We start from the raw sequence: 15,982 nt of genomic DNA on the forward strand, positions 1-15,982 counted from the left end.
AAATTAATAATTGTAATACTACTAAATTAAAGATAATAATACTAATATCTATATATACAAATGATAAAATGATAGTATTATTATTAATGATTCTTTTAATAATAATATAGTTGTAATAATAATAATTTTTAATAATAACACTACTAATAATGATAATGATAATATTAATAATAATAGTACTTATGTTAATAATAATAATAATAATAATAATAATAATAATAATAATAATAATAATAATAACAGTAACAATAATACAATTAGTGATAATACTTATGTTAATTCTAATAATGATATTACAAATGACAAAATAATATTATTCAAAATTTTTAATCTATATATTTATAACACTTAATAATATTCCTAATAATCATAATAATGTTAATATTAATAATAATAATAATATTAATACTTAATGATATTAGTTAATAAAAAAAACTAAATGATAATAATAATAAATATTATAATACTAATAATACTATTAATAATGATAATAATCAAATTAATGATAATACAATTGATAATAATTATAATTATAACAATAATAATAATGACAATAATAATAATAATTATAAAAAATAAGATTAGAGTGTATACCCCTCTTAAAGCTTTTTCTAAAAAGATGTGCTCTGGACCGGGCTCGAACCCGAGACCTCACGCTAACCCAACACAAACCCAAACCATGGAGCTGTTGTACGTTTTTCTGATTGAATCTACCCCGTAATATATTTAGACCATCCTAATATGTTTCCCCTATTCTTCATCTCCTTCCATTGAAACTAGTCGACCAGGGTTCAATCCCAATTCGATAATGAATTAACATATTTTATAACATTTACTTGAAGCAAGAACATCAGTCGTAAGTAATCAAATTAATTAAAACAGAAAATAAAAGAAAAGAAATAGATGTTATTGTACCTGAAGAACAACTATAAACTCGAATTCAATTTCAAGATTTTAGAACGTTTCAGACTCTGACCATAACATGAAAAAGGTTTTAATCCATTCATATAAACTTTCTCGATCATAAATTTAACTTAAAACTTAGAAACGAACTTGAATTTAACGAAGAACAAATTCTTTGACTTTTTAGAATTACACTTTGACTTTAAAATTAAAACTCGATATGAAAAATTGAACCTTGGAGCTTTGCAGATAGTTTAAACGAAAGATTTCTATCAACTCTGCAGTAATAGATTTTGAAATTAATTTCGAAATCACGCTTTTGATGTTCTTGGTCAAGAACATAGGGTGTCGAGCTTTAATATCGTTATTTTTGTTTTTAATTTATGTTTTGAAATGTAGTAATGATTTATAGAGTACAAATGATATTAAACAGCAACCAGATTCGATAGGGCATTGTTTTCTAGTGATAATTCAGTCGAAAGGATTTTATCAACGTACAGAAAATAAATAATTGAAAATATAAAAAGTGATATCGATTGCTAACTGTTTTTGGATGATGTCTGTGATTGGATTCGTATAATTTAATTAGTTAGATAGATTTAACAGAGAAGATAGCGACTTGAAACGAAAATTGTATTTATCTTTGTTTGTTACTGAATATATATGTATTTATACATCCGTTTTTATGTGTGTATATATATATATATATATATATATATATATATATATATATATATATATATATATATATATATCGATCTGTTCTTATATATATTAGTAATCTGTATATATATAGGTATATATATAACCGTATGTATATATTTCAGTAATTATATTTTATAATTAATCTTTTACATAATTGTATTAATATTACACTTAATATTATAAATGATAATAAAAGTAGTAATAATAATAATAATAATAATAATAATAATAATAATAATAATAATAATAATAATAATAATAATAATAATAATAATAATAATAGAAAATAGAAATAATAATAATAATAATGTCATAATAATAACCAAGATTATAATTTTATTACTACCTATAATAATAATGTTATTAGTAATGATAACAATAATATTAGTAATAATATAACAAATCAAATGTATATAATAATTTTTAATAATTTTAATAATACTGTTTATCAATATTAATAATAATGAAGAACAATTATAATTAAACTTGTATTTACATTTAATATATTAATATTATGATTTATTAATTATGTAATACTTATATCATATAAAATAACATAATTGAATATTTAATATTTATATTTATATATAATACAATATATATATATATATATTATTAATTGTATAGAATCATTCATATATATATATATATATATATATATATATATATATATATATATATATATATATATATATATATATATATATATATATATATATATATATATATATATATATATTCATTCTAATATCAACTTAACCATTCTATAATTTTTTTTTTTTACATTTTTAATGCTAATGATTAAATTTGTATTTTATTATTTCACACTATTATATATATACTTATCTTCAATTTACAACAATGGTTCGTGAATCGTTGGGAATAGTCAAAGGCCAAATGAATATATGAAAACAGTTCAAAATTTTCGAGATTCAACATTACAGACTTTGCTTATCGTATCGAAATCATATTAAGATCAAGTTTAAATTTGGTCAAAAATTTCCGGGTCGTCACATAAACGTTACTCTGCCAAAATCAATGGCGACAACGTCACTCCAGTCGTTAATTTAATTCCGATCGGTGCTCCGATCACCATCCGAGTTAATCCACGCTAAGATATTAACTTATTCGATTCCGATCGAATAAGGTTAATTCAATTGGTTGTTTTACGCCCTTGGAATCCAGATTCCAAATCGGGGTTTGCACAATTATTGGAGTTAAAACAATTAACCTACTCTTTTTTCCAAATTAAGCACTCAAACCCGAAATCCATTTACACGTAACGATTTTGGTTTGATCAATTTACGTGCATAGTTAACTTGTAAAATTATTTCCACTGAGACGTACGTTGGAAAAAGATTTATGACTCGGTTCCGGTTTTTTCAAACGAAGTTTCGTACACTTAGAAAACTGATACTTTATGTTTCGTATAGTGTACCTTTATACATAACAAGACTCAAATCAATGAAAAACAATCCCACTCAAAGTGTAACTTATTCATTTTAGTGTTTTGGTCATTTGCTTCTTTAAATTGTCGTTTCGAAATATATACATATATAAAAAATAGTATTTTTAAATCAAAACGTTTATATATTAAAATTAATATTATATGTAATCATTTTGTAAAATATATATATACACATTTACATACATATTCATTTAGAAATATTAATTTATATATATTAGAATTATTTATTTAATAATATAATATTTAGTTTTTCAAATACTAATTATATTTCAAAGTATAATTTAGATCGTTTACATAATAGAAATCATTATGTCATATAACGTTTTCCTTTTTAAGAAAAACTTAACTAGATATAGTTCAATTATGCACTAACGTTTATTTTAATTTTTTAAACGTACTAATTAACATATCTAAATATCAATCGAATCACTAAGCGAGTGTTACTATCGTTTGCTTAATTAATTCGAAATCATATATATATTCAATATTCATAAACATGTTTTAAATACACGTTGCGAGTTATTTATATATTTAGTTCTAATAAAAGATCTTTCAACATATTATATATATTCCAACTATGTTATTTAAACAAAGCATTTTAATAATTATATTTTACTGAATCGAAAAACGTTTCCGCACGTTTGAAACTAAATCAATCGAATATTATGAAATTCAACTCTCCACTAACTTTTGTCTAACTATCGTTATCTGCCACCTTTGTTCTCACTTGTAAATCACCTTACCAAATATTCTGAATATCGTTAAAAAGAACAGATTTCACAAATCAACGTGGACCTCACCACAAAGACTTATCATAATATCACAATTTAACAGATAACTCAATCATTTGATATTATCTTCTAATTCCATTGATAACAAATACGTTCATGTAAAGTATTATACGTTTAATACTTTGTCAATATTCTCAAGTTATAATATATATATATATATATATATATATATATATATATATATATATATATATATATATATATATATATATATATATATATATATAATCATATCCATTTATATAATGGTTCGTGAATCGTCGGAATTTGGTCGAGGTTAAATGAATGTATGAACATAGTTTAAAATTCTTGAGATTCAACTTAACAAGCCTTGTTTATCGTATAAAAAAATATAAAGATAAAGTTTAAATTTGATCGGAAATTTCCGGGTTGTCACAAAAAACATAACTTTAATTTTGTGAAACAAAAGTGTACATGAATAAAAAAGTAATGTGTCAAGATCTTGAAATAGAATAGAACTAATTTTATTTTATTTATTGAATAAAAATATTGTACAATTAATACGGAGTATAAATATAGGAGTTTTATTCGGATTTCGGCATCTCCTAAAACAACGCTCCGCCTATCTTTCCGTACTGCTTTTTTACGTCACTAAGCCCTACCTGGCCCAATTACATAATTTTATTAATTAAACATTATTTTATATAAATAAATAATAAGCTTAAATATATATTTTTTAATACATACAATTATATTATTATCACTTGATAGAATATTTTTTTCTATATTATATCTAGCATTTGGCTAATGTATAAACCTGTAAGATACTTTAAGATACATTTACCTAGTTCAAAGTTTTTTTATATATAATTATTTTATTTATTGAATATTGGCAAAGACAATATGATGATTTTTCACCTAGAGTATGCTGATGACACCATTTTTTTGGCGAACTGTCGTGACGCAACATTTCTAATAAGATGAAGCTTTTAAAATGCTTTGAAGACCTATCCGGCCTTAAATTCAACTACCATAAAACTAAGATATTTGGTATGCGCATCCCAAAGGGTGAGGTAGATAATAAGTCGAACGCATATTGGATGTATTATGTACATGGTAACATGTAATTAATAAATTCAAGAAAATATTCTCGGATTGAAAAGCCAAGTCTTTGTCATTCGGTGGTATATTAACGCTTGTTAAATCGGTACTTAATAGTTTGCCCATCTACTTCTTTTCATTATTTCGTGCTCCAACACGTTTAATCAAATCCATAGAATCCTTTCGTTCTAATTTCTTTTGGGGGGGTTTCGGGTGGGTTAAAAAACTTAAATGGGTTAAATGGGATCGTATGTTAATTCCATATAATAAAGGTGAATTTGCAATTGGTTCTTTATTATCAAAAAACATAGCTTTATTGGATAAGCGGTGGTGGCAATTCAAAATTGAACACAACGCTTTATGGGTAAAATTAAATTATGCGAGGTCACATGTATACACTAGTTTAATCTCAGAATATAGCTACGAGACACAGTGCTCGGGTATGTAGCATATATAAATATTAATTTGGAATGGCAAACACACATTTATTTTGTTTACAATGGAACTCGAACTCATACCCTCAAAGTTAATGAAACTTTTAAAAACAAAATTACATACAAAATTGAGAATGTCATACAAACACTAATGATGCGTTTGATAAAACTGAATGATTAGAAACCGAATGATTCAAATATTATGAATAAAATCAACATGTTTATAATCATTTTGAATGAACAATATAAATAATGTAAAATTACATCATTAACTTTTTGCACGAATAAAAAAAATATTATAGTTGTACAACGAAGCATTTTTTAATCAGATTTGAACGCTTCTAAGCACCAAAAGTTCAAGGTCAAGCCTCCAAACTCATAAAATTAGAAGTTGTACAATTGTATAATTGTATATCTACAAAAAAAAAAAAAAACCATGAACAGATCGATCCTATGAAAAGGTGAACAGAAATGTAACAGAAAGATGTGTGATGTACTCCTGGGTCTAAGGGCAAAAAATGCATAATCACATACTGAACTATTTCTAAAGCTATTGTCACATGAATTGACAATGTGCATCTTATGCATCTATCTTCTCCAACTGATGTTTGCTCCAAAAAGTTACACGTCTCTCGCAAAAAAAAAACGGGTGAACCTGTTCGTACAAAATCAACATTACAGCATCTTTTAATTCCAACATATATCAAAATACTGAGACATTTATATTTAGGTAAATGGCTTTTCTTGACACATTCAAAATGTTTGAGATCACATATAACCCATAATGACACGAACAAATCGAGAAGTGAATAAATTTGGTACCAGATTATAAGACAGAATAGTAAAATTTAAGAACAAGAACTTATTGGAAATCCTTCTCCAATTATAGAAAAACTCTTATTACAATCTTCCTATTACATCCCTATTTATAGTTGATTAACCTTCTCCAGTCTAGAATAATCTAGGATAATCAAGTCTGGAATAATCTACGATAATCAAATCTAGAATAAATTAGAATAGTCAAGGAAGAAGCAAAATTGAAAACTATGACGGCTAGCCCACTTGTTCTCCGTTCACACGTTCCACCTCCTCAAATCCATTTGATATATAATTTCACAAAATAAACCTCTAACTATTACTTTATGTCAAGATTGGTCCAACAATCACCCCCCAAATCTTGACCTTGAGTCATCATTTATTTCTTTGAGTCTTCAATCCTTTGAACCCCAAGAATCTCTCTCATTTCAGCAAACTTTATCTTCGGCAATGCTTTTGTAAGAATATCAGCCCGTTGTTGATCCCCACTGATGTGTTCAACTTTAATCTTCTCGTTTTCAACACACTCTCGATATGAAATGATACCGTGTGTCGATATGCTTACTTCTTCCATGAAATACCGGATTTTTCATCAATGATATTGCTGACTTATTATGAACTTTGATCACAACTTGTTCTTTTTTTCTTCCAGTTATTTCAGCTAAGAGTCCCCTTAACCATATTGCTTGACAAGCTGCTGCAGTAGCAGCCATAAATTCTGCTTCGCAGGATGATAAGGCCACCGTTTGTTGTTTTTGTGAATTCCAAGCAATTGGTCCATCATCAAAGTAGAACACTAATCCAGTAGTACTCTTTCAATCATCTGGGTCCACCGAGAAGCTGCTGTCGCTAAATCCAAGTAGGTTATTGCTACCATTTCTTCGATAGTGAATACCCAGGTCTACTGTACCTTTCAAGTACCTGAGAATTTGCTTAACAGCTTGAAGATGAGTAATTTTAGGAGTTTGCACATACCTACTTGCATATCCCACCGAGTATGCAAGATCTGGCCGTGTATGAGTTAAATACCGAAGGCATCCAATTGTTTTTCGGTATTCAGTTGCATCAACACATTTGCTGCCATCATCTTTCATCAACTTCAGACCTGGTCCCATTGGATATTTGGTGGAATTGCACTCCCACATTCCTGCTTCCTCTAAGATTCTTTTAGCATATCTTGATTGATGAATTTTTATTCCATCTATGCCTTGTATTACTTCGAGTCCGAGATAATAAGAAAGTAAGCCCAGATCACTCATCTCGAATTTATCTTCCATTTGCCTTTTGAATTGTTTAATTTTCTCTGGGATTACCTGTTATAATCAAATCATCAACATAAATTTCTACCAAAAGTGATCCTTCTTGCCTTCTTTTTGTGTATACAGCTTGTTCAAGCTTACACCTTTGAAATCCATATTCCTTTAGAACTCCATCTAATTTTGTATTCCAAGCAAGTGGGGCTTGCTTCAGGCCATGGAGAGCCTTTGACAGTCTGTACACCTTTTGTTCCTTCCCCTTTATCACAAAACCTTCTGGTTGAGATACAAAGACTTCTTCCTTGAGGTCACCGTGTAGAAATGCTGTTTTAACATCTAGGTGATGAACATCCCACCCTCTTTGGGCTGCCAAAGCTAGAATAAGTCTAACAGTCTCAAGTCTAGCTACAGGTGCGAATACCTCGTCAAAGTCTACACCATGTGTCTGGATGTAGCCTTTGGCAACTAGCCGTGCTTTATGTCGTGTGACATTTCCTTTTGCATCCTTTTTAATTTTGTATACCCATTTTAGTCCAATAGGTCGGTGTCCTTGGGGTAGATCCATTAACTCCCAAGTATTATTCCTTTCAATGGAAGCTATTTCACCTTCCATAGCTTGCTGCCATTCTTTATATCATGTAGCTTCCCTGAAATTTGTTGGTTCTCCTTCAGTAAGAAGAAGATCATATATATCATTTTGATTTTTCCAACCTCGTGGTGGTGTATCATCATATGTCTCCTCTTCTGCCATAGATGGATCTGACTCATTGACTGTATCTGTCGGGAGACGAGACATCATAGGTCCTCGCTGTTTTACTGTTGTTTCAGGACTGCTAACATCAGAATGAGTTATACTTTCCTCATTGGTCGATCTTCCTTGACTTGAGGAGTTGCTGCTTTGTGGGCTATATGAGCTACTTGGGCTGCCTGGTTCAGTAGGCCTATTTTCGGAATTTTGATCAGCCGGAGACAACTTCACCGGGGTTTATATGTATCACGAATTCTCCTTTGTGATTAGGTTCTTGATTGTATTCTACTCCGGAATGCTAATCCCATTTGCGTGCTTCATCAAATTCCACATCTCGACTGATTACTATTTTCATCTTCTCGGGATCATACATACGATGTGCCTTAGTTCCTGTTCAGTTCCTAAATAAACCATAGGAATACTTCTGTCATCAAGTTTTTTTACTTGATCTGAGGGTACTTTCACATATCCAACACATCCAAACACCCGTAAATGATCAAGATTTGGTCTTCTTCCTTTTAAAGCCTCATATGGTGTTTGATTTTTCAGAATCTTTGTGGGCAACCTGTTTAGAACATAAAAACGAGTGACGTACTGCTTCAGCCCAAAAACTTTGTGGCATATCCATTGCTTAAAGAATACTCCTTGTTGTGCTCATCACTGTTCGATTTCGCCTTTCAACGATACCATTCTGCTGTGGCGTGTAAGGTGCAGTCAACTGTCTTGTGATTCCAGCATAATCACAATACTGATTGAACTCGTTGGATGTAAATTCTCCTCCCCGATCAGTTCTAAGGACCTTTATTTTCCTTCTATATTGATTTTCAGCAATCGCCTTGAATTTCTTGAATTGCTCAAATGCCTCTCCTTTGGTTTTTAACATGAAAGAACACATAAACCTGCTATGATCATCAACAATCAGCAGAACGTACCTGTTTCCAGCTTGGCTGGCAGGGGATATGGGTCCGCACAGATCTGCATAAACCTGCTCCAGTGGATTTTGGGCTCTAAAAGTTGTCTGAACAGGAAAACTTTGTCGTAAATGTTTCCCTGCTAAACATGCTTCGCACATCTGTGTAGGGTGATCAATAACCGGCACTCCATCAACTAGATTGTTGGTCCCTAGCCGCTTTATTGTATCAAAGTTCACATGACCGAGACGGGCATGCCACAACCATGCTGGATCATCAATCTTGACATGTAAACAGATTGGTGTCCCAACCTCGAGATTAATTTTATACAGCCGATTAGGAGACCTTTGAACCTTCATTAGCAGCGATCCATCTACCTCAAACATATACAAGAAACCATGTTTGATCAAGATTACACAACCCCCTTCTTCAGCTTGCCCAAGACTAAATATGTTAGTCTTTAAGTATGGGATATAAAGTATGTCGGTCAACAAACGTTGTTCACCATTCTTACATGTTAAAAGAATAGATCCTCTTCCTTCTATATCTACACACGAGTTATCCCCAAATCTCACTGTACCACCAATATCCGTATCAAGTTTTGAAAACAGTCCTTTGTTTCCTGTCATGTGGTTTGTTGCTCCAGTATCTAAGTACCACATGTTTTCTCCACCATCATGTGACTCATACTTTGCTGAAAAAACCTTCTTTTCACTTAGATGAATTACTTCCTTCTCGCTTCTTTGATTGGCTACGGACATCAATAGTGCAGGTCTATCATCATTAGCCACTGGTAGTTCGGTTGATCTAGCTTGAGTCAAATTTGCTTGTTCGCTTTTCTTTAGCGTTGGACAATCTGATGAGAAGTGTCCAAATGCATCACATCGAAAACAATGCAGCTTGGATCGATCTTTAGTTAAGTTTTCAGTTGTTTGTCTACCAGCAAAAAAGTTTTGTCCCCGGCCTGAACCCCTTCCTCGACCACCAAACTATCCACGACCTCGGCCCCTACCCCGGGTGTCTTGGCCATTCCCTCGACCTCGACCAAAGCTGTTTTCCCTTTTCTTTCTTGAGTCCCATCCTTCATAGAACAACAGAAGTTGGTCATGGCTGTTATTTGTAGTCTTTAGACTGGTTCGTTCTTCGTAAGCTTTTAGCCTACCCACAACTTCTTGGAATTTCACCGTTTTGAGATCAATCAGTTGTTCGATAGTGGCTGCCATATTTAAGAATTTTTCTGGTATGGCAGTTAATATTTTTCTCACCAACGTGGTTTCCTCAATGATGGTTCCAAGTGCAGCTGATTTTGAGGCAATTCCAGAAAGTTTTGCTGCAAAATCATCAATTTTTTCGTTATCTTTCATCCGTGCTGCTTCAAATTCAGCTTTAAGAGTTTGAAGCCTAGCCTCCATTACTCGTTCAACTCCAAGGTGACGGGTCTTGATTGCATCCCAGATTTCCTTTGCATGGGTGCAACCTGCAACTTGAAGAATCAAGTCTTCAGGTAAAGACTGATACATATAAGCGATTGCAGCATTATCCTTTTTCTGATCGACATCAGTTCCAGGTTCAATTGATTCCCAGATTCCATGTGCCTTAAAAATCGCTTTGATCCTAAGCGACCAGATGGGATAATTGGTCGCAGTTAGGATAGGGCACTGGAACGTAAGATGGCTGGTATCCTTGATTGCATCCGAGGTATTGATAATATCCCCCATGAATCTGGTCTTCGATCGGCGCTCGTATTTTTCTGTCTTAGAATCTGGTGATTGATCTAGTCCTTTTGATCAACAACACGATCCCTTTTGTAACTTAGCTCTGATACCAATTGAAGAAATTTGGTACCAGATTATAAGACAGAATAGTAAAATTTAAGAACAATAACTTATTGGAAATCCTTCTCCAATTATAGAAAAACTCTTATTACAATCTTCCTATTACATCCCTATTTATAGTTGATTAACCTTCTCCATTAAGCAAGTCTAGAATAATCTAGGATAATCAAGTCTAGAATAATCTAGGATAATCAAATCTAGAATAAATTAGAATAGTCAAGGAAGAAGCAAAATTGAAAACTATGACGGCTAGCCCACTTGTTCTCCGTTCACACGTTCCACCTCCTCAAATCCATTTGAGATATAATTTCACAAAATAAACCTCTAACTATTACTTTATGTCAAGATTGGTCCAACAAGAAGTAGTCCGGAAAAAAAAAAGACCAGCTGGTTCGAATGCAGACCAGTGGACCTGTAAAACTTTAAAAGAAACTAAAAGATACCTCAATGTGGTTTTAAAGATTCACCACTTAATTCCCTCCTAACTAGCTCCAGGATTTCAATAACCTGCAACAAAAAATTAAAAAGAAAATAAAATAAGAAGAAAGAAATGAATAAACTGTTGAAGTGATATAAAGATAGACTGAAAGCAAGGTTTTTGATTATTAGCCTACAACTAAGCATTTTTTTATTAATATAGTAAGCAAAGGTACTAAAACTGAAAGACAAATTTGGAATTTATTGTTTTACTTTGTAGTGTGGTCTGATATCTTCATCCTGTTACTTAGCACAAGCGCTAGCAAGATAGTTGGGTTGGGCTGGCACAATGGCTAATGGGTCTGAAGTCAACACGTATAATTTTTGTTACGGTCTAATGACACGAAACGCCTTTTGTCCAAAAAATTCAAAATTTATTATTAACTTGTGTTTTAACTATGATTACAAAAACTATAGAACCTCAACAATGATCTATTTTCTGAATGAAAGAATACATGAGGTTGTATGCATTGTCAATACACTTTACCGGACTGTTTACACATTCTAATTTTTACCCAATCCTTATTTTATTTGACGTGTTAGAGATAAAACATACCCCGAACCAACCCATTTTAAGATATTGGATTGCATATCCCACCCTACATTGTACAATGCCAATTCCAATAAGCCATATGTTCATTGGACCTCTGTTTTCCAAATAGCAGATACAACTATAATATTGATACTGATACTGAAGTAACTGAATGTATAATCAAAGTAGAAAAATAGACAGTCAGCAAAGGTAACGACCCATGTCTTACCCCGGGGTAATGTTGCAAGACTGGAGAGTAATGATCCAAAGCGATATATATCTTTTCAAGAAGGCCTAAAAGTGTATCGACTTCATCACCCAAAAGATCAACCTGGATCCAAGACAAATGTCAACAACTTCACAAAAGAAATTCTTCCAATGTCAAAAGTAATTGGTTAGTAATACATTACATATATATTCTATATTCAAGAGCTTAAAGAAGCACGAGCTTACAACTTGCATGACTGATGATCTAATTTCAAATGTAGTGGTGTTGAGAGATGTATACTAATTGAAATGTAGAATTTTCATATTCATACTATAAATATATCCAGACGTGGACCTTAATATTCATATTCATGTATATTATACTGAAACAGTAAAAACTATGTAAATTCTGAAAATCTTGTACATACTAAATACGTAGTATCAAATACACACTAATAAGGGAAGTAATAGCTTGTTTCTAAACACAAAAAGATCTACAACAAAAACAACAATACAGGATCCCACGTATGTGGGGTATGGGGCTAAACAAAAAAAATAATAATTAACAAAAATAAATCTTGTGCAATCAATGTTTATTATATTTCCTAGATTAGTTTGGCATCAACAAATTCCAAACATCTCATACAACAGTTCCTAACAAGATGAACCAAAAAAATATCAAATTGTTGAATTAAGGTTATCAGAAGCTGAGATTAGCAGCTTCGGCAGCATGAACGAAGTTATGCTACAAAGAATTCTATTTTGATAATTGTGTTATTTACGGCAGTAACTTAGGCACAAATGCAGATATAGCATCTTGACTAGTACGTGCAAGTAGACTTTGATTCAGAAATGAGCAAGTGCTTTCAGCATCAAGTAAAAAATGTATGATTCATCACAAAAGAGAACTTAAGCATTACCTCATCCTCAGCCATTTGAAGATCATGACATTTTCTTTCAAGCTTCTGTTTGTATATGATCCCAGTGCTTTTAAGTACATTAGTTGCCTTGATGAGAGAACTTAATTGAGATCTCGAATTTTCCAACCTGAGCAGTTACAAAATCCAACTAAATCAGCCATCTTTATTAAAACACCACTATGATTTATCTCATCCACTTTGTAAAAAAACATTCATATCAAGAATTTATGTAAAAGTGGCAAGTTGGGTGTTGAGCTGACCATAAACAGTTAATATTCAAAACTTTCTAGATAAAGATCTAAACTTTTGAATCAAAAAAATTAGGAGGTTGTCTGCATTCTGCAACCACCCTTTAGGCCATTGGACCCAATTCTTTTTTAGCCAATCTTATAGATAGTAGAAAAGTTTATTGATTTTTTGATTTCAACTATAATAACCAATTCCTTTACTTGTGTGTATGAAAGAATATGAAAGATCGAGTTAAATGAATACCTTGTTCTATTACTTATAATGCCCCCTATTACCCTGCATTCAAAATCAGCAAACTTTGTTGATAATTCATCAATAAGAACAACAACCGCTTCTATCTGCTTCTTATGTTCTTTCTCTTTTGCTTCAATTCGAGAGATAAAACTCTGGTTCTTCTGAGAAAGATCAGGAACCATGTTCTTATAGTTATTTAACTCTTTTGTCTCTTCCTTTGCCACCTCAAGCTCCTGTTTAAGCGAGTTTATTTCCATTTTATCAGATAAAAGCTGTTCTTGCGCTTTTGACAACTTGTCGCTCATCTCATCGAGCTCCTTATTGGTCTTCGACATCAACGTTTCTTGCCAACTTGCCTGTTTTCTTAAATTGTTAAGCTCGTCTCTAGCTAACTTTTCTTTTTCTTCTGCTAAGTTTCTTAACAAAATCACTTCATTCATCAACTTTTCTATCTCGTTACCTTTCGTTATCAGTTCACCTTCCATTCCCGTTACTTTCTTCTGAACAGAGTCAAGATTTTCACATGTTTTTAGACATTCCTTCCTTAAAGTTTCAAACTTTTGTTGTACATCAGTTAACGTTTCTTTAAAAACAGTCTCCAACAACTCAAGCATAAAACTTGATTCCATAGATGTATTTTCAATCGCACATATGCTAGTATTCTTCAGTAGAACCTCGTAAATATCCTGCATTGCAAAAATCTTGTGCTCTGATTCTTCATTTATGTCACAAATCTTGCAATTTAGCTCTTTCATAAAACACGTGTACACATCTTCCATAACTGAAGCTTCTATAAGTTCATCTTTGGTAACATCAAGTGAGTCTGTAAGTTGGTGATTGTCTCTTAAAAGTGCGTTAAGGCTAACAACACGATCACCCTTATTAATAAACTCATCATTTTCAGAAAGAATGTTATCCAATTTAGAAACAACTTCCGGAATCTTCTTTTTCAATACCTCAAGATCCTTATTGTTTGGGACAAAAGACCGCCTTTCACTAAGATATTTCCCCTTTAAACTAATATAGTTATCAGTCAATCGATGCACCTCGGCCTCATGTCCCCTCTTAATTTCTAATATCATGTTATTGAAGAATTTCACTAATTCGTCCTTATTCATGTGCTTTAATGAATTAGCATCAAAACTATCTGTAACGCCAAGTTTTGACTCGTTTGACAAAGACAGTTGACTTCTCAACGCATTTCCATGAGTATTATCAGCATCAAAAGAACCATTAGAAACATGCCCCGAATCATTACTACTCGGTAATAACTTCGTTAGCGACTCTAAATCTTTTCTTAAATCAGAAATGTTACTAAATTTCTCAGCCAACATCCTATTTTGACTTCCAGTGTCTTGAAACTCATCACGTGTGCATTTAGTAACTGACGCTCTATTAAACACAAGCACTGTATCTACCAAATTAGACATATTATTCATCATCAATTCAATATTATCCACGCTTTTTTTCAAATCAAACCCCTCACTGAAACTTTCAGTGTTAAACTGCTTACGAATCTTCATAAACTCACTCAAAGCAGACTCTTTTATTTCATCTCTTTTAGCACAAAAACCTTCCACACTGGCAAATTTATCAACCTCGACATTTGACCTACTCAACAATTTCTTTAAGTTTTCAATTTCCAATTCCTTTTCTTTAATTTTCTCAACTGCTTCCTGTTCAATAGCACTAACCATCCCTTTGATTAACGAATCACTCACCATTCGCGATATTCGAATTCCGTTATCGACTTCTTCCATCATTGTATCCAAATCTTCCAACAACTCAGCATTTATGTTTTCATCATTGTTTTTAGATTCTATATTATTAACTCCATTACTACCATGAAAGGCCATTGTAGCCTTTAAAACATCATGAATCTCCATCTATCAATAAACAAATAATATTAAAATTAATACCTATTAAATGTCCACGAATTAATAATTACACCAGGACACGACTAATTGAAGTCAACAGGCACAAATTGTTAACTATTTAAAAGTAAATGAACCTAAAAAACATAAATTTATATGAAATTGATTAACATCACTATTACTAAAACCTAATTATCATTAATATTAGTAACTAATCGTTTATAATATAATCGAAAGGTGGAAAATAGCAATAATAAAATAAAAATTTGCAAAATAATGAAATTGAAACAAATACGACTTACAGAGAGTAAGGCGATAAATTAATCGGCAGATATAAATAGCTGAAAATACATATAAGTTTAGATATGAATTTGGGGATTGAGCTATATGTATATTTGAGTTTGAGTGTGAGTTAGGATTTAGGGTTTGTTTGGATTGGAGTAAATTTCGGAGGCTCTGTTTTTTAAGGAGAGAGAAGCGGGACGGTAATGAATAAAGAATTGAGAAAAGGCATAGCAGGCCCTTGTTCTTTTTATATTATACATTTTGTTACTATTACT

The 15,982-nt window shown here is 31.5% G+C and overlaps 1 protein-coding gene across 1 annotated transcript; it reads right to left on the reverse strand.

The window, feature by feature from the left end:
- Window positions 1–5,795: 5,795 nt before the first annotated feature.
- Window positions 5,796–15,857, reverse strand: LOC139855190 (WPP domain-associated protein). Its single transcript, XM_071844433.1, has 6 exons — window positions 15,725–15,857; window positions 13,558–15,434; window positions 13,066–13,192; window positions 12,168–12,269; window positions 11,373–11,436; window positions 5,796–6,018 (listed from the first exon to the last, which is right to left on the reverse strand). The coding sequence occupies exons 2-5, from the start codon at window positions 15,432–15,434 to the stop codon at window positions 11,374–11,376; spliced, it is 2,169 nt and encodes a 722-aa protein (XP_071700534.1). The 5' UTR covers window positions 15,725–15,857; the 3' UTR covers window positions 5,796–6,018; window position 11,373.
- Between the last annotated feature and the right edge of the window lie 125 nt (window positions 15,858–15,982).

The sequence above is a fragment of the Rutidosis leptorrhynchoides genome, chromosome 6 (genome assembly GCF_046630445.1).
Source record: "Rutidosis leptorrhynchoides isolate AG116_Rl617_1_P2 chromosome 6, CSIRO_AGI_Rlap_v1, whole genome shotgun sequence".
Taxonomy (NCBI): Eukaryota; Viridiplantae; Streptophyta; class Magnoliopsida; order Asterales; family Asteraceae; genus Rutidosis; species Rutidosis leptorrhynchoides.